At 41.2% G+C, this 25,071-nt stretch overlaps 1 protein-coding gene across 2 annotated transcripts in view; it reads left to right on the forward strand.

Annotated features, from left to right (window-relative positions):
• Positions 1–8,990, forward strand: part of LOC133616020 (12S rRNA N(4)-cytidine methyltransferase METTL15-like) — a 187,313-nt gene extending 178,323 nt beyond the window's left edge. For both annotated transcript variants that reach the window (XM_061975001.1, XM_061975002.1), the window contains exon 6: positions 8,462–8,990. In XM_061975001.1, the coding sequence (XP_061830985.1) occupies positions 8,462–8,886 (425 nt within the window). In that variant the 3' untranslated portion in view covers positions 8,887–8,990. The remainder of the gene's footprint in view (positions 1–8,461) is intronic.
• Positions 8,991–25,071: the final 16,081 nt, after the last annotated feature.

Raw genomic sequence — 25,071 nt, forward strand, 5'->3', positions numbered from 1 at the left:
GGATCTCATCATCGTCGAGTGTGTTGATTGTAGAATGACTGCAGGAGAGGAACGTCCGTGGGGGTGTCCGGAGGCGCGCCTAGCGGATCGCGCTGAGGACTGTGCAGCGGGATGCGCTTGCGCCGCAACAGCAGGAGCGTGCCCGGCGGTGCGCTCAATAGAGCGTGTTGAGGAATGCGTGGCCTAGTGGTTAGAGTGTCCGCCCTGAGAACGGTAGGTTGTGAGTTCAAACCCCGGCCGAGTCATACCAAAGACTATAAAAATGGGACCCATTACCTCCCTGCTTGGCACTCAGCATCAAGGGTTGGAATTGGGGGTTAAATCACCAAAAATGATTTGCGGGCGCGGCCACTGCTGCTGCCCACTGCTCCCCTCCCCTCCCAGGGGGTGATCAAGGGTGATGGGTCAAATGCAGAGAATAATTTCGCCACACCTAGTGTGTGTGTGACAATCATTGGTACTTTAACTTTAACTTTTAACTTTAATTGCTCCTTGAGGTGTTAATAAAGTTGTTTGAATTTGAATTTGAATTGAATTGAACAAAACTGAAATTAGTTTGCACGGTGGTCCTCGTGGTTGGCTGCACGTTTGCCACTGGAAGATAGATTTATTGTCATTTTACTAAACACAGATTGAAATTACCGTATAAGACAAGAATTAAAATTTAAAAATGCACAAATAAAGGAAAAAAAACAGATGTTCAAAAACTCCTTTGTTGTTGCTCATTTTCCTTATGTCTACTGTGGAAGTCACAAGGAAGTGGCTTGTTTGGGTTTCTTCTATATCGAAAATCATTTTTCGAGATTTTCTATGTTCCTGTATCGCCTCCGAACAACCGATGAAAATGTGTCGACATTTTACGACGAATATGTCATTTTGTCAATACCGTATTTTTCGGAGTATAAGTCGCACTGGAGTATAAGTCGCACCTGCCGAAAATGCACAATAAAGAAGGGAAAAAACATATATAAGTCGCACTGGAGTATAAGTCGCATTTTTTGGGGAAATTTATTTGATAAAACCCAACACCAAGAATAGACATTTGAAAGGCAATTTAAAATAAATAAAGAATAGTGAACAACAGGCTGAATAAGTGTACGTTATATGAGGCATAAATAACCAACTGAGAACGTGCCTGGTATGTTAACGTAACATATTATGGTAAGAGTCATTCAAATAACTATAACATATAGAACATGCTATACGTTTACCAAACAATCTGTCACTCCTAATCGCTAAATTCCATGAAATCTTATACGTCTAGTCTCTTACGTGAATGAGCTAAATAATATTATTTAATATTTTACGGTTATGTGTTAATAATTTCACACATAAGTCGCTCCGGAGTATAAGTCGCACCAAACTATGAAAAAACCTGCGACTTATAGTCCGAAAAACACAGTATATCTCAAAATCTGTGTATTATTTTTTCAATTATTTTTCAAAATAAAACCAAAACAGAAAAACTTGCTTTTTCATTATTTGGTTCCAGATCCGAATGATACATCGATGTTGGTGTATCGGTAAGGTTAGAAAAAATAAGTTTATATGCCTGTTCAGTTTTTTTTGTTTTTGTCTGGAAACGTTTTGATTTGAGTAGATTTTTTTAATTAATGAACAAATGATACACGGATATTTTGTATTGCAAAAATATTTTTTTAATCTGAAATGAAAGAAAACTAATAATGTGACCTTCGCTACTTTTAACATTATTCATGCATAGTCCGGAGTTTTATAGGAATTAAGGCCATCAGCAGTGATGTTTGGATTCCTCCATTTATTAGCAAGGCTCACTGACATTCCTGAAGGGAATAGGAACGCAAGAACTGCTCTTATTTATCGAGAGCACATTTCCAAGAAGTAATGAAGGGGCAGATTGTGAGTGTTGGCAGCTGAGCGACACGGTAAGACAAGGAAAAACATTTGCAATAAGAACATGGCATTCATGAATTAGAAGCATTTGGCTCCGCTGACTTCAGTGTTTTAGTGACACATTCGCCAGTCAACACCATGTCCGCCGTCCATCTGCTCCGCAATGAGACTCTGATGGATGGAATGGACCTGCAGTTCGGTCCTGCTGCTCTTCTCTCACATACTTAGATACAGTGACCTGCACTTGTTGTTCAATAAGCCTGTTGTTGACTCATTAATGATTATAAATATATTAGTGCCAGTTGCTATGGCCGTGGAGTTATTCAATTGCTTTATTTTGTCATCATGTGTCAATAGTTGCCACCTGGGAGACGTTAAGGCAGCTTATCGGCAATAAAAATATGTAATTTTCTTCAGGTTAACATTTTTTTACTGCTTCTCTTGTTCTGGGTTTCAAAGAGTTTGAGTTTATACCATCTTAATTCAACAATAAGTCAGACTTGTTGTTTGTCATCTGTCCTATGCGTAATTGCTTCTATTTTTTAGGTGCAAAGGGGGTCCAGTTTGGTAGATGTTTTAATATCTCCTTTCAAAGGTGGTGGGGGATGTGCTTCTCATCCGACTCAGGAATTTTGGCATTTGCTTGGTGCTGTTTGTTGCTAAGGGTGATGCTGCCAGGTGGATAATAAGCACTCCTAAATCTGAGGTCATTGTTGTCAGTTGGAAAAATGTAGACGAGGAGTCCTCTAACAAATTTGTCCAAGGGCCAGAATTTTTCTCAGCAGACAGTGTTAGGTCCGATATTTTTTATGACATTATTCTGGCGGTTCTCAAATCTTGGAGGTAAGAACAGGTTACAGTTCAATCAGTCAATCAACGTTTATTTGCGTAGACCTTAATCATAAATGCCTCAAACTCAAAAAGCCCAGAAAAGGGGAAAAAAAGAGAATCCTTGGGCTTCGGGAAGGGGCCACAGATGCGGCGACCCCCGTCCTGGGTGACCGGCTGCAATGGATGCCAAGTGGGTCCAGTTATTGAATTATTCATGAAAATGTGAGAGTTTGGGGCAAGCAGAGGGTCGCAAGAGGTCTTCTTCTTTGTCATAGAGGAGTGGGCAACTCTGGGTCGTGACTTAAAATAGCTAGGATAGGAAAGAATAGGATAGACCAGTGTTTTTCAACCTTTTTAGAGCCAAGGCACATTTTTTTCATTGAAAAAATCCCGAGGCACACCACCAGCAGAAAACTCATGCAGCCGATATTGACAGTAAAAAGTCGTTCTCGCAATTGTTGGATATAAATTCAAACCATAACCAACCATGCATCACTATAGCACGTCTCAAAGTAGGCGTACTGTTACGACCTGTCACATCACGCCGTGACTTATTTTGAGTTTTTTTGGTGTTTTCCTGTGTCTAGTGTTTTAGTTCTTGTCTTGCGCTCCTATTTTGTTGTTGATTGTCATGTCATGTACGGATGTACTTTGTGGACGCCGTCTGCTGCTCCACACGCTGTAAGTCTTTGCCGTCGTCCAGCATTCTGTTTTTGTTCACTCTGCAGCCAGTTCAGTTTGAATTTTGTTTTGCATAGCTTTAATGCCTTTTCTTAGCGGCACTCGCCTTTTGTTACACCTTTTTACCTGCACGCTGCCTCCCGCTGTCGTCTGCATATTGTGATCACGACAAACTATGTTCCCGACATCCACAAAGCAAGTGTGTGTACTTTAACTTTTTTTTAACTTTAATTAGCTACTTGCAGCCACCTACTGATATGGTAAAGAATTACACGGTTACTCTGCCCCGCTCCAGACAGCACAGACACTCAACAACGGCACATTATTTGCGGATTATAATTACTGGTTTGCAAAAAAAACACACTGTATCTCACGGCACACTAGTGTGTCGCAACACAGTGGTTGGAAAACACTGGGATAGATGTTTATTTATCCCACAATGGGGAAATTGCATTGTTGCAGTGCAGGTTTTTACACACAGTAACAGAAGTAAAGCGTAATGGAAAAACAAAATAGTAATAAATACTACATTCACTAATATGTATTGATAGAAGATAAAATACAACAACAACAAAAAAAAAACACTAACATCCGTATTGCACACCACGAAAAAAAGATCACAGTACTCACACAAGTGCATTGTAAAGTCTTATGGCTGTGGGTAGAAAGGCAGTAGCGCTCCTTGTTGCACTGTGGATGTAACAGTCTAATACTGAAGGAGCTACTCGGGGCCTCCACAGTGCTGTGCATGAGGGGAGTGGGATCGACTGGTACCTCTCCAGGAATTATCCATGGCCACCTGGTAACCTCTCCATGCTGTAAAGTGGGGCAAAAAAAGAGAAGCGGCAGGTCAACTAGTCTAAAACAGAGTCTATTTAAAATCCAGAGTATGTAGATGAGTTTTAAGGTGGGACTTAAATGCTTCTACCACTCGAGCCTGCAGACATTTTTGGGGCTCCGGAGATCACTAATAAACCGGCGTTCTTGGAACGTAGAATTCTTGACAGAACGTAAGGTACAATGCAATTAGCAGAATAACATGGTGCTAATTCAGGTAACAATACCATTTTAAATTAGACATTGTAGAATTTAGTCTTCATTAATACCTGATAATTTGTTAGCATTTATGTACCTGCATGTCACACAACATAAATAATAAATGATAAATGGGTTGTACTTGTATAGCGCTTTTCTACCTTCAAGGTACTCAAAGCGCTTTGACACTACTTCCACATTTACCCATTCACACACTGATGGAGGGAGCTGCCATGCAAGGCGCTAACCAGCACCCATCAGGAGCAAGGGTGAAGTGTCTTGCTCAGGACACAACGGACATGACGAGGTTGGTACTAGGTGGGGATTGAACCAGGGACCCTCGGGTCGCGCACGGCCATTCTTCCACTGCGCCACGCATGTGCCCATGCCATGATTATGTTGAAATAATACTTTATCCTATCCTTCTCTTGTGTTTCCTCAAACAAAGTATAAATACGCCGTCTTTTTGTCTGAGTTTAGCAGCTAATCCAACTTCATTCTGACTTGTCTATGTTGACAGAACAGTCTCATGTAAAATGTCGTGGACAAATAAAAACGGAAGTATTTACCGTGGAAACTCGCTTTACTAATTTAATCGGTTCTTGAACATGGTTAGTAAATAACAAAGTTTGTACAGTGAAGCACATTTCTCCATAAGAAACAATGTAAATATGAAAAATGGGTTCCTTGACAAAAGGCCATTTTCTAATAATGATTTGTACACTTTGAACACCATAGAGTATAATGCTATGAAGTACTGTGTATCAAACAAACATAACAAGGGGGCGATGGATCAACCTTCTATGTAATAAAAAAAAATCTAAACTTCCTGTTTCCGAGGGAGGATGTAAACTAGAAGAGCTTCGCACCCGACACTACAGTTTTGACCAAAAAAACCGTAATTTCCTGATGACTGATTGTGATCACAGCTACTGGACAGCTTGCTAACATATTCCACTTCAACTCTGCCCGGCGGGAAGCACAGATTCGCTAAAACAAGCGAACTAAAGGTGGCGAAAAGCCGGGGGCTAACTGGCTAGATGCGAGTTCAGAGCCGTTGCCTAGCAACCCAAAGCTAAAACAACAATACCGAAGCAGTTGGACATATTTTCAACGCTTCTGACCACACACGTTATCTACAAGAAAGACTGACACAGCTATGGCCCGTGCAAGATACGTGAAAGAAAAAAACGCAGAAGCTAACAACACCAACGGCTTCACTTCGCTCCCGAGCAACCATGAGCACAACAAGAAGTCAACGGGGCAATACAGCGTTACCAAAAGGTGGAACCGGACTTAAGAGTTCGTAGGAACTCTACAAAACAATGTACATGTTTTGGCACTTTTACTGAGTCAGCAAAAATAGACAAAACTTGTCAAAAAGACGAAAAAACAAAGAAAAGGCACACATGCTGGAGTGCTGAAATGTGACTACCTGCGCAACAATGCTCCGCCCTGTTTTCTTGCTTGCAGGCGCCTAAATGAAGCGTTGGTCCACAGAGATATGGTTTGCACATGGAGGCATATTCGGTGCAACGTAAACGTTCGTAAACTGAGTAAAACACGGCACACTGACAAAGCTTAACCTATTGATACTATAACAATCTACAAGGTTAATACAGTTTGCTTTTCTTTCTTCCCCTCAATTTATCTGCTTTCTTTTGTATTCAAGTCATCATTACATATATGTATTGTTGCATTTGAAACAATTGTATTGTTGATAATAGAGATAATTATTGTTATTATTAATGATCAATAGTGCTATTTCTATTGGTATTTTTATTGCTCCATTTGTAGTGCAGGGCAGCACGGTGGTACAGGGGTTAGTGCATCTGCCTCACAATACGAAGGTCCTGAGCAGTCCTGGTTCAATCCCGGGCTCTGGATCTTTCTGTGTGGAGTTTGCATGTTCTCCCCGTGACTGCGGGTACTCCGGCTTCCTCCCACTTCCAAAAACATTCACCTGGGGATAGGTTGATTGGCAACACTAAAAATTGGCCCTAGTGTGTGAATGTGAGTGTGAATGTTGTCTGTCTATCTGTGTTGGCCCTGCGATGAGGTGGTGACTTGTTCAGGGTGTACCCCGCCTTCCGCCCGAATGCAGCTGAGATAGGCTCCAGCGACCTCCCGCGACCCCAAAAGGGACAAGCGGTAGAAAATGGATGGATGGATTTGTAGTGCAATAATGTTCATTGTCATTTCTGTGTTAATATTTACTTCACTAACTGATTCTTTGCTATCACTTTTTGTATCATATTTGTACATATCCTATTTTTAAGTACCAATGATAGTCACACACACACTAGGTGTGGTGAAATTACCCTCTGCATTTGACCCATCTCCTTGTTCCACCCCCCGGGAGGTGAGGGGAGCAGTGAGCAGCAGCGGTGGCCGCGCTCGGGAATCATTTTGTTGATTTAACCCCCATTTCCAACCCTTGATGCTGAGTGCCAAGCAGGGAGGTAATGGGTCCCATTTTTATAGTCTTTGGTATGACTCGGCCGGGGTTTGAACTCACGACCTACCAATTTGCTGATGCTGGTATGTTGTTGTCGTTGTTGTCTCTCTGTTTTATCCCCCTCTTCACCCCGCAATTTTACCCTCTGTCTTTCTTTTATTTTTCTATCCCCTCCTGTGCCAAACATTGATATACATCTATTTAATAAAGTCAAATACAAATAAGGCAACAAGAGAAGTATTCCACACTTCTCTTTTGTAAAGTAAATCCGTACGGCAAATATGAGCATCTACATCAACAATATGATTTTCCTGAGTAGCTAGACAGGACAAAAAAACAACAACAAAAAAAGAGTCACCTTTAATTATTTTATTGAAGTAATTTGTATTTGACTTTTTATCTTATTAGTTATGCAAGATTTTATTTAGTTATATTTATTTATTTACTGTATATATATATATATATATATATATATATATATATATATATATATATATATATATATATATATATGTATTTTTTTTTTCTATTAATCTTCATATGTCTTACTTGTATTTTATTTTTTATCTCTACACATGGTTCTTACTATTTATATATATATATATATATGTATTTTTTATTTTTTATATTAATCTTCGTATGTCTTACTTGTATTTTATTTTTTATCTCTACTCATGGTTCTTACTATTTTACAAGTTTTATTATTTTTATTTTCCAACGTTCCTCAGATGAGCCATCTGCTTCAGGGGTTATCGGCCGTGCTTGTGGGGGCGCTTTTGTGTCAGAGTCCTGGTGGCCATAGTCTGATGACCTCCTGGTGCAGATGGCTCCTGTGATAGTGTTTACTCACATGTCTCCTCTGTACTCAGCCATGCAATCATTTGTTCATATAGTTGCATATGTGTGTAGGTTGTGTGTGTTTGTGTTTGGTATCTGTGTCCGTGCGCACGTATGTGATAATGGGGGATATGGGTCACCGGGGTATTGTTTTTAACTTTGTAAAGCACTTTGCGTTGCATTTCTTTCATGTATGAAAAGCGCTTTATAAATAAATCTTGATTTGATTCGATTACTGTTAGTTTTGAAGCCCAATTAAATACCTCTATATTGCGCGTCACGCACCGGCTTTATTAACCAGTAGAATTGCTGTTTTTGCTATTTTTTTTTTCTTCACACTGTTTCTGCTTGTATGCGCTCTATATCTATATCACGGCAGCATGGGGATGAATAGAAAAAATACCGATATTTTTCAAAGATAGTGTAGTAATTAATTCCGCGGTACTTTGCTAGTGCCGTGCAACCGTAGTTTACCTAAAGTATAAATGTAGAATGAAATGCGTATTTTTAACATTAGGACTCTTGTTGGCCAGAATGATGATGAGCAGGGAGGGGAGAGTCAAGCAGACACCACCTTCATACTTGGCATTCTTTTTTTAATTCAATAGTGTTTCTCACTTTATTTAGGGACAAAATGTTTTGGCCCCATGGTGGATCATTTTATTGTATATTTAATCCTCGGTGTCTCTCCGCTGGAACTAGAAGAAGGTCTGGCTACCACTTACCGCTTACTTTTTGTTTCTACAGGATCATTTCCTGCCGCCGTTCTCTACGCACGGAAGGACCGACTCCAGAGACCTTCACACGTGGCCACTAAGACCTTTCAGGCTCTGCGCATCTTTGTGAACGACGAGCTGAAGCAACTGCACGCCGGTCTGCACGCCGCCCAGAAAGCGCTCAGGTCTGGAGGACGTCTCTGCGTTATCACGTTTCACTCATTAGAGGACCGCCTGGTGAAACGCTTCCTTCGGGGTGAGGACTCGTCGAATCTAGATCCCAATCCCTTGGACCTGGGGAAACGAGGCACGCGGACGGAGAAGTCCGTGGAGAGAAAAAGCGTAGGAGTTTATTGGCATTGTTTAGAAAAAAAGGTGATCATCCCGGAAAAAGAGGACATGAAAGACAACCCTCGAGGACGCTCTGCAAAACTCAGAGTGGCAATCAGATGTTGATTATTTTCTAAGTTTTTTTTTCTATCAATGATTTTGTCTTCTTCTTTAACTGCTTAAGTTTTACTATAAGTAATGCTGTAATAAATAAAGCTCTTTCAACTGTTTATTGTCTAATAAATCCATCATGAACTCTTTGTAAACCATAATAAGTTGGTATTGTTACGTCGACCAGCTCTTCCTCCCAGGGAATCTAAGTTACTGGTCAATCCCAAGTTCTTTCGATGACATATATGCTGAGTAAGAAGGACCATCAAGTACAGAATTGGAATATTATCAAGTTTTACTGAAATTTCAGGAGATCAGCTTAATCAATACATTCATATCGGCTATTCTAGTTTATCTGACATTCAAACGGAAAAGCCAACTCCTTCCACACAAAGAAAGCCCCCCACCCTCTCCTTCTCGCACACTGATAAGGAACAAGTGGGGGAAGTATTCACATTCCGATGGTTTAAGACACTAAACAGACATCTGAACACAAGAGAAACTAGTAGAATATACAAAGGAAAAGTACTAGATATTCTAAACATGGCTATGTAAAAAGAAATAACTCATAAACATATATGCAATCTCCGCAGTATCAAGAGCGGGTGAGCCTCCTGATCACTAATCAGAGACAGGTGAGATTAATCAGCGCAAGAGTAACCAGAATGTCAACAAAAGGAGCGCTGAAACAGAAATAGACTTTAAACAACTATAAGCAACACAAAGCAAGATATGAAGTCACAATTTGGCAATTTCTCACTACTGTCACATTGAGAAAAAAACATCCCAAAAACATTAACCACTCTTAAAAGTGTGTAATATTCCACCTCGTCTACATGAAGTTGCATCATGTACAAAACCCAAAACCAGTGAAGTTGGCACGTTGTATAAATCGTAAATAAAAACAGAATACAATGATTTGCAAATCCTTTTCAATTTATAGTCAATTGAATAGACTGCAAAGACAAGATATTTAATGTTTGAACTGAGAAACTTATTTTTTTGTTGCAAATAATCATTAACTTAGAATTTAATGGCAGCAACACATTGCAAAAAAGTTGGCACAGGGGCATTTTTACCACTGTGTTACATGGCCTTTCCTTTTAACAACACTCAGTAAATGTTTGGGAACTGAGGAGACACATTTTTGAAGCTTTTCAGGTGGAAATTTTTCCCATTCTTGTTTGATGTACAGCTTAAGTTCAACAGTCTGGGGTCTCCGTTGTTGTATTTTACGCTTCATAATGCAGCACACATTTTCAATGGGAGACAGGTCTGGACTACAGGCAGGCCAGTCTAGTACCCGCACACTTTCACTACGAACCCACACTGTTGTAACACGTGCAGAATGTGGCTTGGCATTGTCTTGCTAAAATAAGCAGGGGCGTCCATTATAATGTTGCTTGGATGGCAACATATGTTGCTCCAAAACATGTATGTACCTTTCAGCATTAATGGTGCTTTCACAGATGTGTAAGTTACCCATGCCTTGGGCACTATTACACCCCCATACCATCACAGATGCTGGCTTTTCAGCTTTGCGCCTATAACAATCCGGATGGTTCTTTTCCTCTTTAGTCCGGAGGACACGACATCCACAGTTTCCAAAAACAATTTGAAATGTGAACTAGTCAGACCACAGAACACTTTTCCACTTTGCATCAGCCCATCTGAGATGAGCTCAGGCCCAGCGAAGCCGGCGGCGTTTCTGGGTGTTGTTGATAAATAGCTTTGGTTTTGAATAGTAGAGTTTTAACTTGCACTTACAGATGTAGTGACAAACTGTACTTACTGACAGTGGTTTTCTGAAGTGTTCCTGAGCCCATGTGGTGATATCCTTTACACACTGATGACGCTTTTTGATGCAGTACCGCCTGAGGGATCGAAGGGCACGGGCATTCAATGTTGGTTTTCGGCCTTCCCGCTTACATTCTGGGATTTCTCCAGATTCTCTGAAGCTTTTGATGATATTACGGACCGTAGATGGTGAAATCTCTAAATTCCTTGCAATAGCTCGATGAGAAATGTTGTTCTTAAAATGTTCGACAATTTGCTCACACATTTGTTCACAAAGTGGTGACCCTCGCTCCATCTTTGTTTGTGAATGACTGAACATTTCATGGAAGCTGCTTTTATACCCAATCATGGCACCCACCTGTTCCCAATTAGCCTGTTCACCTGTGGGATGTTCCAAATAAGTGTTTGATGAGTATTCCTTAACCTTCTCCGCCTTTTTTGCCACTTGTGCCAGCTTTTTTTAAACAATTTGCAGGCATCAAATTCCAAAAGAGCTAATATTTGCAAAAAATAACAAAGTTTACCAGTTAAGTATATTGTATTTGCAGTCTATTCAATTGAATATAAGTTGAAAAGGATTTGCAAACCATTGTATTTTATTTGCAAATTTTTACAACGTGCCAACTTCACTGGTTTTGGGTTTTGTGGATCCTCCGCAAGCCACAGAAAGGCAACATTATCATTATTTATTATTTTTCGGAATATTCGATGATATTTCAACTATGGCTTTGTGGGGTAAAATCTCAACACAGTCCTGTTAACCTAAATGATCTTTTTTTATGTATGCATCGTGATAACATGCTATTAGCATAAATGTATTTGATGCTGAAAACTCCATCCATCCACCCATTTTCTACCGCTTATTCCCTTCCTGTTATTTTCAGTCCTGTTACTTAAATGAATACATTTCGACTTAAGAACATTGTACACAAATGAAGTAAAGTTGCCTGAGTTAGACCAGTACACATTTAAAGTACTTCAATTTGGGTTTAATCACATTTACAGTATAACACAAATTCAAGACTCAAGTCCAAAGTCCTTTTAAAATTAGCCATATAAAACCTATGATCAATAATGTTCACCATTTTTGTGTGGTCAAGTTATTTTGGTGCCGAAAGGAGGCCGCTTAAAGTAAGCAAAGCGAGAGTAAGCAAGCAATGCAGGACGACACCTCTTTCCTATTGGTGCATAAAGGCTCATATACAAAGTATGAACAGCCATTTGGTTACAGAGGGAGATTGGGAAAGGTAAGCCAACAGTTCCATCAAGATTCAAGATGATTTATTGTCAATTGTTAAGATGCACAAGACACATAAGAACTGAAAAGTATATTTTCGGAGACAAGACGAGACCGCCGACGGAGCAGCCATTTTTACGGCGCTCCTTAAAAAAAGGTGGGATAAAGGTGAAAGGGGGGAAGAGTAAAAAAATATCAGTCAAAGGCTGGATCCACAAGAGTGGGTCCAGACTGAGTCCAAGGGAAAAAAACTCATTTGCAATGCAAACATAAACACGTTACATTTAGTCATAAATCAAATCAAATCAAATCAACTTTACAAACTCGCAACAGAGGGAGGGGGAGTTGGAGCAAACAAGCACTGGTGAAGGCGTTGGTTGAGGAAGGGGCGGGTGCGTGCATGTATGCCCAATTAACTTGGGTGTGATGTTGAAATGTTTTTGTGTACTGGGGCCGATCTCAGAGTTCGACACCAGGTGTTGTTGAGGGAAAGGGAGGTCAAAAGCGTCCATCGTTGAGGTGTCCTCGGGGGTGTTTTTCAGAACAGCCTGTTCCTGGTAGCGTCAAGGCCATTCGAGGGAGTCAAATCGTAGATTAGGATGTTGTTTTCCTCGAGCAGTCAAAAATAATGACTTGCCTGCTCTATTTGTCCATGCTGGTTTCTCTCAAATTCAATTCAATTCTCTTTCTCAGCAAACTTCACCATGATGTGATCCATCTTGCGATTCAGATCAGAAATCGCCGCAGTCTGTGTTCCCACAGCCCTGCCCAATCCTTCCATTGCGACGAACAGCCGTTGGGCTCCTTGACTGGCTGCCATCGTCTTCCGAATTTGACGATACACCAGAGCAATGCCCAGCCCAATTAGTAGGTGCCCCGCGATCACGGTTCCAAATAGGTAGATGTCTTCCACGTCTTCGATTGAAAGGACTGAGAGGCACATGATTCTCCATTTATCCCAGGAGTCTCTCACGTACCCCGCAGCAATGGTTCCATCAGGGCAGCCAGGCTCCCCCAAAACTCTTTTCCTAGTCGAAAATACTTTGTCAATTGCGTCGAGAGTCCAGCTGATCATATCCATGTTTGATGTTTAGATTTGAAGACAGCGCAAAGAAAGAGGCTTAAAAAAAGTTCAGACAAGACAAAAATGAAGAGAGCAAGCAGGGAAGGAGGGAGCGGAGAAAAATGCGACCGCCCTCACCAGAGGCAAGACAGAAAAGCCAAGTTGCTAGATGACACAAAAATTCATATCGCTGACTTTTCTTTCAGGATATTTACCTTTCTTGAGGTCTTGTATCTGTTTTCTACCACTTGTCCCTCATTATTTCACAAATTGTAACTGCCTGAGGGCCTGGCATTAAAGGTAAATATTTATTACAATAACATTGACTATGTTTATCTTTGCTGTTTGGAAAATTGGTCCATGAGTTTTAGAATTATATATGTTATAGTTGCATTGTAGTTCAAGTTCCAAGACATTTTTGCACTTAAGTAAACATTTTTCAACTTGGATTTGAGGTTTTTGGGGGATTTGGGGCCCAATGTCTTTATTTAGTACATTAAAATAAACAAATAAACGTGAAGCCTTCAAGGTTGAATATTAAGGTAAACACTTAAAAACACTCAGTAAAGTGCGATAGTGTGACACATGGCCGGAAGTGGGGATTCTTTCAAAATAAAGATGCCCAGAAACAAAAATGTAATGATGTCATTTTGATACCTAACATAATCCAATGAATAATTGTAGTTTTTTTTCAGTGCCACTGTTGTCTGACTGCATCTCGGGGAAGTCCGTTTTCATTCATTTGACGTCACAAAACATCCCACATTTCAGACTTACCAGTGCTCTGAAACGTAAGCTAAGTCTGATATCCGTGGACGAGGTGTGTACAGTGAACGGCCTGCGGGCCATTTACAGCCATTTTTATTGGCCCTCCGCGTAATGTAAAAATAAAATAAATTCATCATCATATTATTTGCACCTTGCAAAATCTAAGATGTTTTCTTCAGATGGCTTGGTGTACAGCAGTGATTCTCAAACTGTGGTACGGCGGCTCCAAATATTTGATTCATTATTTAAGTACAGTGTTTTATTTGCCTATATTCAAACACATTATTGATGTTTAAACTGTGTGTAATGTTACAGTGAGCAAATATATTAAATAAACTTGTTAAATAAAATCTGTCTTGTTTTTAATGAATACTTATGCTTACTACGCTACTGTATTTTAATGTCGGTCATGATGGTGGAAGTGTTTTCTGAGGTGGTATTTGGTGAAAAAAGTTTGAGAAGCACTGGTGTACAGTAAATTGGCAAACTACACTGGACTGATTTTAGCATCTTTGATCAAAATCTATATAAGTGGTGTATAAGTTTGTACTTCCCTGAAAGTCCACTAATGTACTGTATAAAATAACAGTGTTTTTTTTTTTTACTTCTGTATTTTCCCTAAGTGTTCAATAAAAACTGATACCTTACCACATGAATCGGTAGAAATGCCACTAAATACTGAATGACGCATGTGTCAGAAGCGGTGCTGGATGAGCCGGGCTTGTTCTTGAGCATTTCTCACACCTTCTGCTATATGCAGATGAGGTGTTTTGATTTTTACTATTTGGCTTATTGAAAATTCTCCATCAATGTTATTCCACAGTACCGTGCTTTGATCACACCTTTTTTTTTTAACCACAAAATGCCACAAGTAAGAATGAATGTTGACGTATTACAGATTATGCCTTCATTCTGCTTTTATTCATAACCGAAGGTGGGTGGAGTAGCCACAAATTGTACTCAATAAGAGTACTTTAAAGCAGTGCTTATCAATTATTTTCTGTAATGACCCCTGGGAAGAAGAAAACATAACATTGTTGTTAGTCCATAAGAGAACAGAAAATTTACCAAAAAATGTGTAATATTCAAAAACAAATAAAGTCTAAAACTCAAACGCTACACATTTTTTGACATACTTGAACCATTTGACACTGACACATTTACTTTAATGAACTCAAATAGTGATACATTCTATTTGATCGGTAACATTAACCCAGTAAACTCAATCAATCATTAATCAAAGTACATTTGTAAAGCCCTTAATCGGAGGTGCCGCCAGTCTACTTTGCGCTCCTCTGAGCACGCCTCTGGACACGCCCACGAGCTTTCCTCTCCTGTTGCGGCCTGCACACAATCAGCAATCTACACACCTGCCGCTGATGAGCGCTCCACGTCCTTCATAAGCCAGCGGATCCTGCGTTCCAGTGCCAGAACGTAGCTACTTGTTTCGTACAATAAGCCCAGCACGTCTCTAGCCCTCCTCGCCTGTTCCCTGGATTCGAGCTGTGTGCCTCGTCTCCCCGGATTCCCTCCTGTCTTCTTGCTGCCTTTCTAGATCTCGACCTCTCGCCTGGACACAGACTCTGACGCCTCGCTCCTGCCCTTGACCTCTTGCTTGCCCACGGACCTCCGAACCTGCCTTGCTCCTTCTGGACTTCCGCACCTTTCTCAACACGCACCTTCAACAACTCCTGGTAACACTCAGCTAAACACCACACATACTCACACCATACGTATTTGGATTACTTGCCCACGTCATTCTATTGTTTTAAGAAACACGCCTAAGGCTAAGCGACGTTCTTGTCTCAGCGCCGTCTCCTTCTCTACCGCACGTAGCTAGGTGCCTCAAAGGGTTGCACAAACCACAATGACAGCAGTCATGATAATGTGAGAGTCCAGTCCATTGGGGGAAAGCAGAGAGTTGTAGGAGGGCTCCAGGTCAAGAAGAGTGTTCCACACTAGGTCAAGACTTACAACGGCGATCACCTCCTCCAGACTAGTATCTCTCCAGGGATTATTAGTGGCCATCTGTTAACCTCTACTTGCAGGTGAGGGGGGCAAAAAAGAGTGAGAAGCGGCAGGTCAAGTGGTCTAAAACAGAGTCTATTTCAAAGCAAGAGTATTTATATGAGTTTAAAGGTTAAACTTAAATGCATCTACCGAGGTGGCATCTCTAACTATTGCCGACAGAGCATTCCAGATTACTGGAGAGCCCGAATAGAAAAAGTTCTAGAGTCTCCAAACGGTTTTTGAGCTCTGGGAATCACAAATAGAACGTAGGTCTCTGGCTGCAACGTAGGGTACACCACAATCAGCATGGGGAGCCAGTGCAGGTGGGTCAGTATAAGCCTAATATGATCGAACTTGTCCTAGTCAAGAGTTTAGCAGCCGCATTTTGAACCAACTGTAACTTTTATTGCTGAACACGGGGAGCCCCGAAAATAATACATCACAGTAATTAAGACAAGCTGTAACAAACACATAAATAATGATCTCAGTGTCACTGAAAAATGGGACGGATTTTAGCGATATTACAGACATGAAAAAAGGCTGTTTTAGTAACACTCTTAGTGTCTGATTTACTAAAAGCCAAATACCATGCGGTAATTATATGCAATCTATAAAACAGCGTGTTGCGTGTGATTTATTCAAGCTGTACGTTTTCATGGATGTGGTTTGTGTGGTCAGTTGTTTCGCTTCCGGTTTCTGCAGGGTGGTGCGAGTTTTGCTTCCGTTGGGCGGGTTTGTGTTTGTCTGATCCGGCTTTGCACTGTGGAGTTATTGTCGGTGGCTTGATGCGGGGGCAGCGCACCCTTCTTATTTAGTATGGGTGTTGTGGCTCGGGTGTTTGGGCGGTGGTGTGTTAATGCATGTTTTGATTGGGGAGTGGAGTTTCTTGGTGGGGTGTGGTGTTGATGTTTCTTGTTTGCGTGTTGGCGTTGGAACTGACTGGTGGTCTGGCGCTGGCTGGTCTCCATGGTCTTGTCGGCATGTGGTTGTTAGTCTTGGATTTGCGTTTTCATTTTGATTTGATCGGGTGGTTCTGGTTGTAGGGAGTTTTGCAGCTGTTGTTTTTGCTGTCGTTTGTTTGTGGTGCAAGCGCCCGTGGCTGCTGGGTTCGGTGTGAGCAAGTGGCCGCTGTTGTGGTTTGTGTGCGGCGCGTGGTTGTTGGGGCTGGCAGACTTGCTGGCTTTGTTTTCGTCTGTTGTCGTGTTGGTTGGCTTGTCGGGTGTCTACTCGGGCCTGCCCTCGCACTCTGCTGCGCCGTCCTTCGCGCCCGATGTCGTGCTGCCATCTGGGTGCGGGCTTGTTGGGGGTTGACCTATGGGTGGGGGGAATGTATGGGCTAGTTCTTGGTGGACGGTGGGTTCCTGGGCTGGATCGCTTCTCCGCCGGCTTGTGTATGGATTTGTTTGTTTACATATGTGTGTGGGTATACATGTAATATTGTTTTATATATATATATATATATATATATATATGTGTGTATGCCTAGATGTGTGTATGTATGTATCAGTGACGTGCGGTGAGGTTCATGGCTGGTGAGGCACTGACTTCATCACAGTCAGATTTACAAACATATGAACCCTAAAGAGTATCTTATTCACCATTTGATTGGCCGCAGTTAACGGGTTATGTTTAAAAGCTCATAGCAGCATTCTTCCCTGCTTGGCACTCAGCATCAAGGGTTGGAATTGGGGGTTAAATCACCAAAAATGATTCCCGCGCGTGGCGCTGCTGCTGCCCACTGCTCCCCTCACATCCCAGGGGGTGATCAAGGGGATGGGTCAAATGCAGAGAGTCATTTCACCACACCTAGTGTGTGACAATCATTGGTACTTTAACTTTAACTTTTAACTTTAATTGCTCCTTGAGGGGTTAATAAAGTTATTTTAATTTTAATTTTAATTGAATTGAACAAAATTGCAATTAGTTTGCACGGTGGTCCTCGTGGTTGGCTGCACGTTAGCCACTGGAAGATAGATTTATTGTCATTTTACTAAACACAGATTGAAATTACCGTATAAAACAAGAATTAAAATTTATAAATGCACAAATGAAGGAAAAAAAACAGATGTTCAAAAACTCCTTTGTTGTTGCCCATTTTCCTTATGTCTACTGTGAAAGTCACAAGGAAGTGGCTCGTTTGGGTTTCTTCTATATCGAAAACCACTTTTCGAGATTTTCTATGTTCCTGTATCGCCTCCGAACAACCGATGAAAATGTGTCGACATTTTACGACGAATATGTCATTTTGTCAATACCGTATTTTTCGGAGTATAAGTCACACCGGAGTATAAGTCGCACCTGCCGAAAATGCACAATAAAGAAGGGAAAAAACATATATAAATCGCACTGGAGTATAAGTCGCATTTTTTGGGGAATTTTTTTTGATAAAACCCAACACCAAGAATAGACATTTGAAAGGCAATTTAAAATAAATAAAGAATAGTGAACAACAGGCTGAATAAGTGTACGTTATATGAGGCATAAATAACCAACTGAGAACGTGCCTGGTATGTTAACGTAACATATTATGGTAAGAGTCATTCAAATAACTATAACATATAGAACATGCTATACGTTTACCAAACAATCTGTCACTCCTAATCGCTAAATCCCATGAAATCTTATACGTCTAGTCTCTTACGTGAATGAGCTAAATAACATTATTTAATATTTTACGGTAGTGTGTTAATAATTTCACACATAAGTCGCTCCTGAGTATAAGTCGCACCAAACTATGAAAAAACCTGTGACTTATAGTCCGAAAAACACAGTATATCTCAAAATCTGTGTATTATTTTTTAAATTTTTTTTCAAAATAAAACCAAAACAGAAAAAACGAAATACCAACTTGCTTTTTCATTATTTGGTTCCAGATCCGAATGATACATCGATTTTGGTGTATCGGTAAGGTTAGAAAAAATAAGTTTATATGCCTGTTCATTTTTTTTGTTTTTGTCTGGAAACGTTTTGATTTGAGTAGATTTTTTAATTAATGAACAAATGATACACGGATATTTTGTATTGCTAAAATATTTTAATATATTTTAACTTTAACTTTACACATACAAACTGTAGCACACAAAAAAGCACATTTAATTAAAAAAAACATTATTATGATCTTACCTTTACTTATAAGTGCGGGAACTAGTGGCCTAGTGGTTAGAGTGTCCGCCCTGAGATCGGTAGGTTGTGAGTTCAAATCCCGGCCGAGTCATACCAAAGACTATAAAAATGGGACCCATTACCTCCCTGCTTGGCACTCAGCATCAAGGGTTGGAATTGGGGGTTAAATCACCAAAAATGATTCCCGGGCGCGGCCACCGCTGCTGCCCACTGCTCCCCTCACCTCCCAGGGGGTGATCAAGGGTGATGGGTCAAATGCAGAGAATAATCTCGCCACACCTAGTGTGTGTGTGTGACAATCATTGGTACTTTAACTTTAACTTTAACAGTGGTGTTCGTGTTGGAGGAGATTTTTATTTTTTTATTTATTTTATTTATTTTATTTTTTTGGAGGAGTTGTGAATGAATGAAATATGAAATCCGTGCTGCAGTCTGCAGGTGTACCTAATGTTGTGTCCCTGCAGTCGTTCACGGCTCCTCCGGCGCGAGCATTGTTGTTTTTGCACTTTTTGGTTTCTTGTTAAGTGACTTTTTTTGGGTGGATTCGGTCTTGCACGTGGAGGGTTTGGGTGTGGGCTTTGGTTGGTGTGGCGCTCCCGTCGGGGGGGTGCAGTCTGCGGCGGGGGTGCATTAACCGGCACCAGGAGGCGGGATTACTGCGAGCCTCAGCCAGTGCGTCTTCGCAGCAGTTTTATGATTGCTCAGCACAAGAAATACGTTACACACATATAGTTGTTAACAAAATACACTGTACATTATATACCTCAGCTAACTAAACTATGGAAATGTATAATATAATTCATTTAGCAATACGGTCTCACTGCACAGCAGGCCAGCAGTTAGCCGAGTCAGCAATCCATTTTGAGGCACAACTGAGTGACGTGCCTCAACTGGCTGCTGATCACCGCACCGTCTCTTCTCATTATTTGAACGGCAAATGTGAAAATTCAGCGATTTTGAATAAAAATAATCTAAAACTGGTTAAGTTAAATGGAAAATAACTTCATAGTATAATCACTGGATACATATAACAATTTAATTAATTTTTTTTCTTTTTACATTTTTTTTCTTTCCATGATGGCAGGTGAGGCCCCGAGATAGACAAACAACATTCATACTCACATTCAGTAAATATATGTATATATATACGGCACACTGATAAAGCCTCACCTATTTTTATTATAACCATCTACAAGGTTAATATAGCTTGTGTCTCTTCTTTTCCTCCATTTATCTGCTTCTGTACCCCAAATAAGGGACAAGCGGCCTAGTGGTTAGAGTGTCCGTCCTGAGATCGGTAGGTTGGGAGTTCAAATCCCGGCCGAGTCATACCAAAGACTATAAAAATGGGACCCATTAACTCCCTGCTTGGCACTCAGCATCAAGGGTTGGAATTGGGGGTTAAATCACCAAAATGATTCCCGGGCGCAGCCACCGCTGCTGCCCACTGCTCCCCTCACCTCCCAGGGGGTGATCAAGGGTGATGGGTCAAATGCAGAGAATAATCTCGCCACACCTAGTGTGTGTGTGACAATCATTGGTACTTTAACTTTAACTTTAACTTTAAAATGGATGAATGGATGGAAGTTTTCATTACATAAATGCATTGTTGCATTTGAAACAACTGTAATGTTGATAATTAAGGTCCTTTTTGTTATTATTCATTATCAATAGTTTCCAATTACCATTAGTATTTTTCTTGTTCCATTTGTAGTGCAATAATGTTCATTGTCATTTCTGTGTTACTAATATCTACTTCAGCAACTGGTTCTTTGCCATAATTTTTCGTATCATATTTGTACATATCAAATTTGCTGATGTTGTTCAGTTGTTGTTGTTTTTCTTTCTTGTTGTAGTCTTTCTGTCTTATCACCTTCGTGTCCTCGCAATTTTCCCCCTTCCTTTTTTTCTTCTTTCTAATCGCCCATGCTCCGGTCTGACTGCGCCAAACATTAATATAAATCCATTTAATAAAGTCAAATACAAATAAGGCAACAATAGGCAACAGTATTCCGCACTTCTCGTATGTAAAGTAAATATGTACAGCAGATATGGGCATATCTATCTATCTACATCAACAATATGATTTGACTGAGTAGCTGAACAGAACAAATAAAAAATTAAATTAAGGCTGCGTGTTCAATTAAAAAGAGTTGCAGACGTAGTGCACATCGCTCTATTTAAATGACGAGTTGGGTGTCCGACCGGCTGCAATGATAAACGTAAAATGAAATTCGAAGCCTCTGAGTTGGAAGTTTTGTTGGAACATGCACATTTATATACATGGATCAACTTCAGCAGAGAAATCTCAGCGCTGCTGGAGGAAAGGCGATATGGGACACAATATGCAAAATGATGTAAGCAAAACAAGGACATCTGTAGAAGACGTTAGAAAAAATGGAAAGAGCTACGCAGAGTTAATCTGACTCTCGCCAGATCCTTGTAGTTCGCTGAGCTCCACACAAGGATCTGGGATTCCTCAATAGGAGATGTATTTCAGAAGGCGGGGCCTTGTAAAAAAAATAATTGTATGTGATTGGATAAACCACTTGTCCGTTATCTTGAATGACGTGCTACTTCAACCACTCACATCGTAATCAACCCGGAACGCTGATGAGAGCGGCGCTGGGAAATCCAAAACCGAACTGTCGACATATTGGATAACGACAGAGCGAAACGTTCTCTGTTCATCTTTTAAATAATTAATATTCGATAGATTCGACAAAACAGTGGCAATAGCAGAATCAATGTCGGCGCTACGTCACCTCTATGAAATCCCGCCCGGCGATCCTGATTGGTTCATTATTTTTTGCTATCTTGAAGGAGTTCCCAATGCCCTCGAGCCCAGATCCTTGTGTGGAGCTCGGCGAACTACAAGGATCTGGCGAGAGTCAGGTTAACGCAGAGTCCATGCAGACTGGACACTGGCCGAGACTTGGTCGGCGGCCAAGAGTGGAGTCGACTCTCTTGGTTGCTTTGTTGGGTCCGCTCCTGTCTCTGGCCATGCTCCCTCCACCCCAGCAGACGATGGCGTGGAACACCGCAGAGGCCACCACAGTGTATATGTTTCTTTACTTTTTATTCATAGCTGTATGTAGAAGTGGCTGGTTGCATCAGCTCTGCTCTTTTAATGTCTTTATTGTCCTTTGTGTTCTTTGAAGTTTCCCTCTTAAACACATGTAAGAGAGATGTGTGCTATGGCTATGAATTGTTTTTTCCCTTGGCCTCAGTCTGGACCCCCTCTCCAGGGCCCCAGGCTTAGACCGATTTTTTTTCTCCCCCCCCCCCACTTGTTTACCTGTATCTCACCTTTTTTGAAAGGGGCGCCGAAAGTTGGCAAACCCGTCAGCGATCCTGTTCTGTCTCCCTGTAATGTTTGTCTGATTTTCAATGGGATTGTGCTGAACATTTTCATTTCCCCTCGGGGATTAATAAAGTTTTTCTGATTCTGATTCTGAAAAGAAAAAAAGGTGGAAAAATAGGATCTGAGACGAGGACGTCATTGTGGCTTGTGCAGCCCTTTGAGACATTTGTGATTAAGGGCTATGTAAGTCAACTTACGCTCTACCCAATTGAGCAGCATTTTCAGCTGTCGTTCTTGGAAGAGCAGATTGTTGGAATCGGGGGATATGACTTCTTGGACCCAAACATCGCAGTGTGGTGTCGGTCGGGGTTGACAATGGCTGTCCATGTCATGGCAACAGTTGGTGGTTGCAGTGTCATGGTGTTTCTTAAATAAATAAATGATAAATGGGTTGTACTTGTATAGCGCTTTTCTACCTTCAAGGTACTCAAAGCGCTTTGACACTACTTCCACATTTACCCATTCACACACACATTCACACACTGATGGAGGGAGCTGCCATGCAAGGCGCTAACCAGCACCCATCAGGAGCAAGGGTGAAGTGTCTTGCTCAGGACACAACGGACATGACGAGGTTGGTACTAGGTGGGGATTGAACCAGGGACCCTCGGGTTGCGCACTGCCACTCTCCCACTGCGCCACGTCGTCCCTTCTTGTCCGAATGTGAGCAGCATTATAGCGATGATCTGCCCTAGTGGTAGGATTGAGTACCAGGGTCAATAGATTAAGGGTCACCTTATAAACAATGTCACATATTTTTCATTATGTAGTTGAATTTTACTCATGCGTTAATCAATCAACCCAAAAGCCAGGTATCTCCATATTCACCATCTTTCAACTTTGGAAAAAAAAAGCAAACTTTCTGAGGATGAACGTGTTGGGTATTTTGCCAAAATATTTATTACTCACAACTTGAACCTTCAAAGAATGTGTGTGCTTGCAATTTCCATGCACGTGTTCTCGATCAAAGGGGGGAACAAGTTGTAATCTATGTTTTGGGGAAACTAGCAACCGCATAAAAACCGTGTTTTGTGTCATGAACTTAGCCTTGAGTACGTGGGAACTGGATATACTTTCCCATCGTGCGTGACGTAGCATCTAACACATTAGACAGCACAACAGACAACGTATTCTGGGAAATGCTGGCGCCAACTGAGACTGTATGCTGGAAAGTTCCGGATGCAAGAAAATGCAATGTTGCAAGAACTTGTTCCAAAGGAGATAAAGAATGACTCCTTTTGGTAATTAGCTACAAAGCAGCCCTTAAAGGCCGACTGAAATACGATTTTCCTATTTAAACGGGGATAGCAGGTCCATTCTATGTGTCATACTTGATCATTTCGCGATATTGCCATATTTTTGCTGAAAGGATTTAGTAGAGAACATTGACGATAAAAGTTCGTAACTTTTGGTCGCTGATAAAAAAGCCTTGTCTGTACCAGAAGTAGCAGACGATATGCGCGTGACGTCACAGGTTGTGGAGCTCCTCACATCTGCACATTGTTTACAATCATGGCCACCAGCAGCGAGAGCGTTTCGGACCAAGAAAGCGACGATTTCCCCATTAATTTGAGCGAGGATGAAAGATTTGTGGATGAGGAAAGTGAGAGTGAAGGACTAGAGGGCAGTGGGAGCGATTCAGATAGGGAAGATGCTGTGAGAGGCGGGTGGGACCTGATATTCAGCTGGGAATGACTAAAACAGTAAATAAACACAAGACATATATATACTCTATTAGCCACAACACAACCAGGCTTGTATTTAATATGCCACAAATTAATCCCGCATAACAAACACCTCCCCCCTCCCGTCCATATAACCCGCCAATACAACTCAAACACCTGCACAACACACTCAATCCCACAGCCCAAAGTACTGTTCACCTCCCCAAAGTTCATACAGCACATATATTTCCCCAAAGTCCCCAAAGTTACGTACGTGACATGCACATAGCGGCACGCACGTACGGGCAAGCGATCAAATGTTTGGAAGCCGCAGCTGCGTACTCACGGTACCGTGTCTGCGTATCCAACTCAAAGTCCTCCTGGTAAGAGTCTCTGTTGTCCCAGTTCTCCACAGGCCAATGGTAAAGCTTGACTGTCATCTTTCGAGAATGTAAACAATGAAACACCGGCTGTGTTTGTGTTGCTGCAGCCACCCGCAATACACCGCTTCCCACCTACAGCTTTCTTCTTTGCTGTCTCCATTGTTCATTGAAGAAATTGCAAAAGATTCACCAACACAGATGTCCAGAATACTGTGGAATTTTGCGATGAAAACAGACGACTTAATAGCTGGCCACCATGCTGTCCCAAAATGTCCTCCACAATCCGTGACGTCACGCACAGGCGTCATCATACTGAGACGTTTTCAGCAGGATATTTCGCGCAAAATTTAAAATTGCACTAAATTTAGTAAGCTAACCCGGCCGTATTGGCATGTGTTGCAATGTTAAGATTTCATCATTGATATATAAACTATCAGACTGCGTGGTCGGTAGTAGTGGGTTTCAGTAGGCCTTTAATTCACGACTTAACTCAACATTTTTTACCGGAAAGACGATATATCTGTATTATTTTTGTTTCTGATAATCCGAAAATGTTGACATGTGCACAGAAGATTTTTTTTTATCTCCGTCGTCCGTCAATCTATCTATGCCGTCTTCTCGCCACAGTGACTTTGGTTTCTGCACTAAATTAGTTTTATTTCTCAAATAGTTCGATTTTTTTGTATTTTCAAACTCACAAGTTAAAGTACCACTGATAGTCACACACACACTAGGTGTGGTGAAATTAACCTCTTCATTTGACCCATCCCCTTGTTCCACCCCCTGGGAGG

The sequence above is a fragment of the Nerophis lumbriciformis genome, linkage group LG15 (assembly GCF_033978685.3).
Source record: "Nerophis lumbriciformis linkage group LG15, RoL_Nlum_v2.1, whole genome shotgun sequence".
Taxonomy (NCBI): domain Eukaryota; kingdom Metazoa; phylum Chordata; class Actinopteri; order Syngnathiformes; family Syngnathidae; genus Nerophis; species Nerophis lumbriciformis.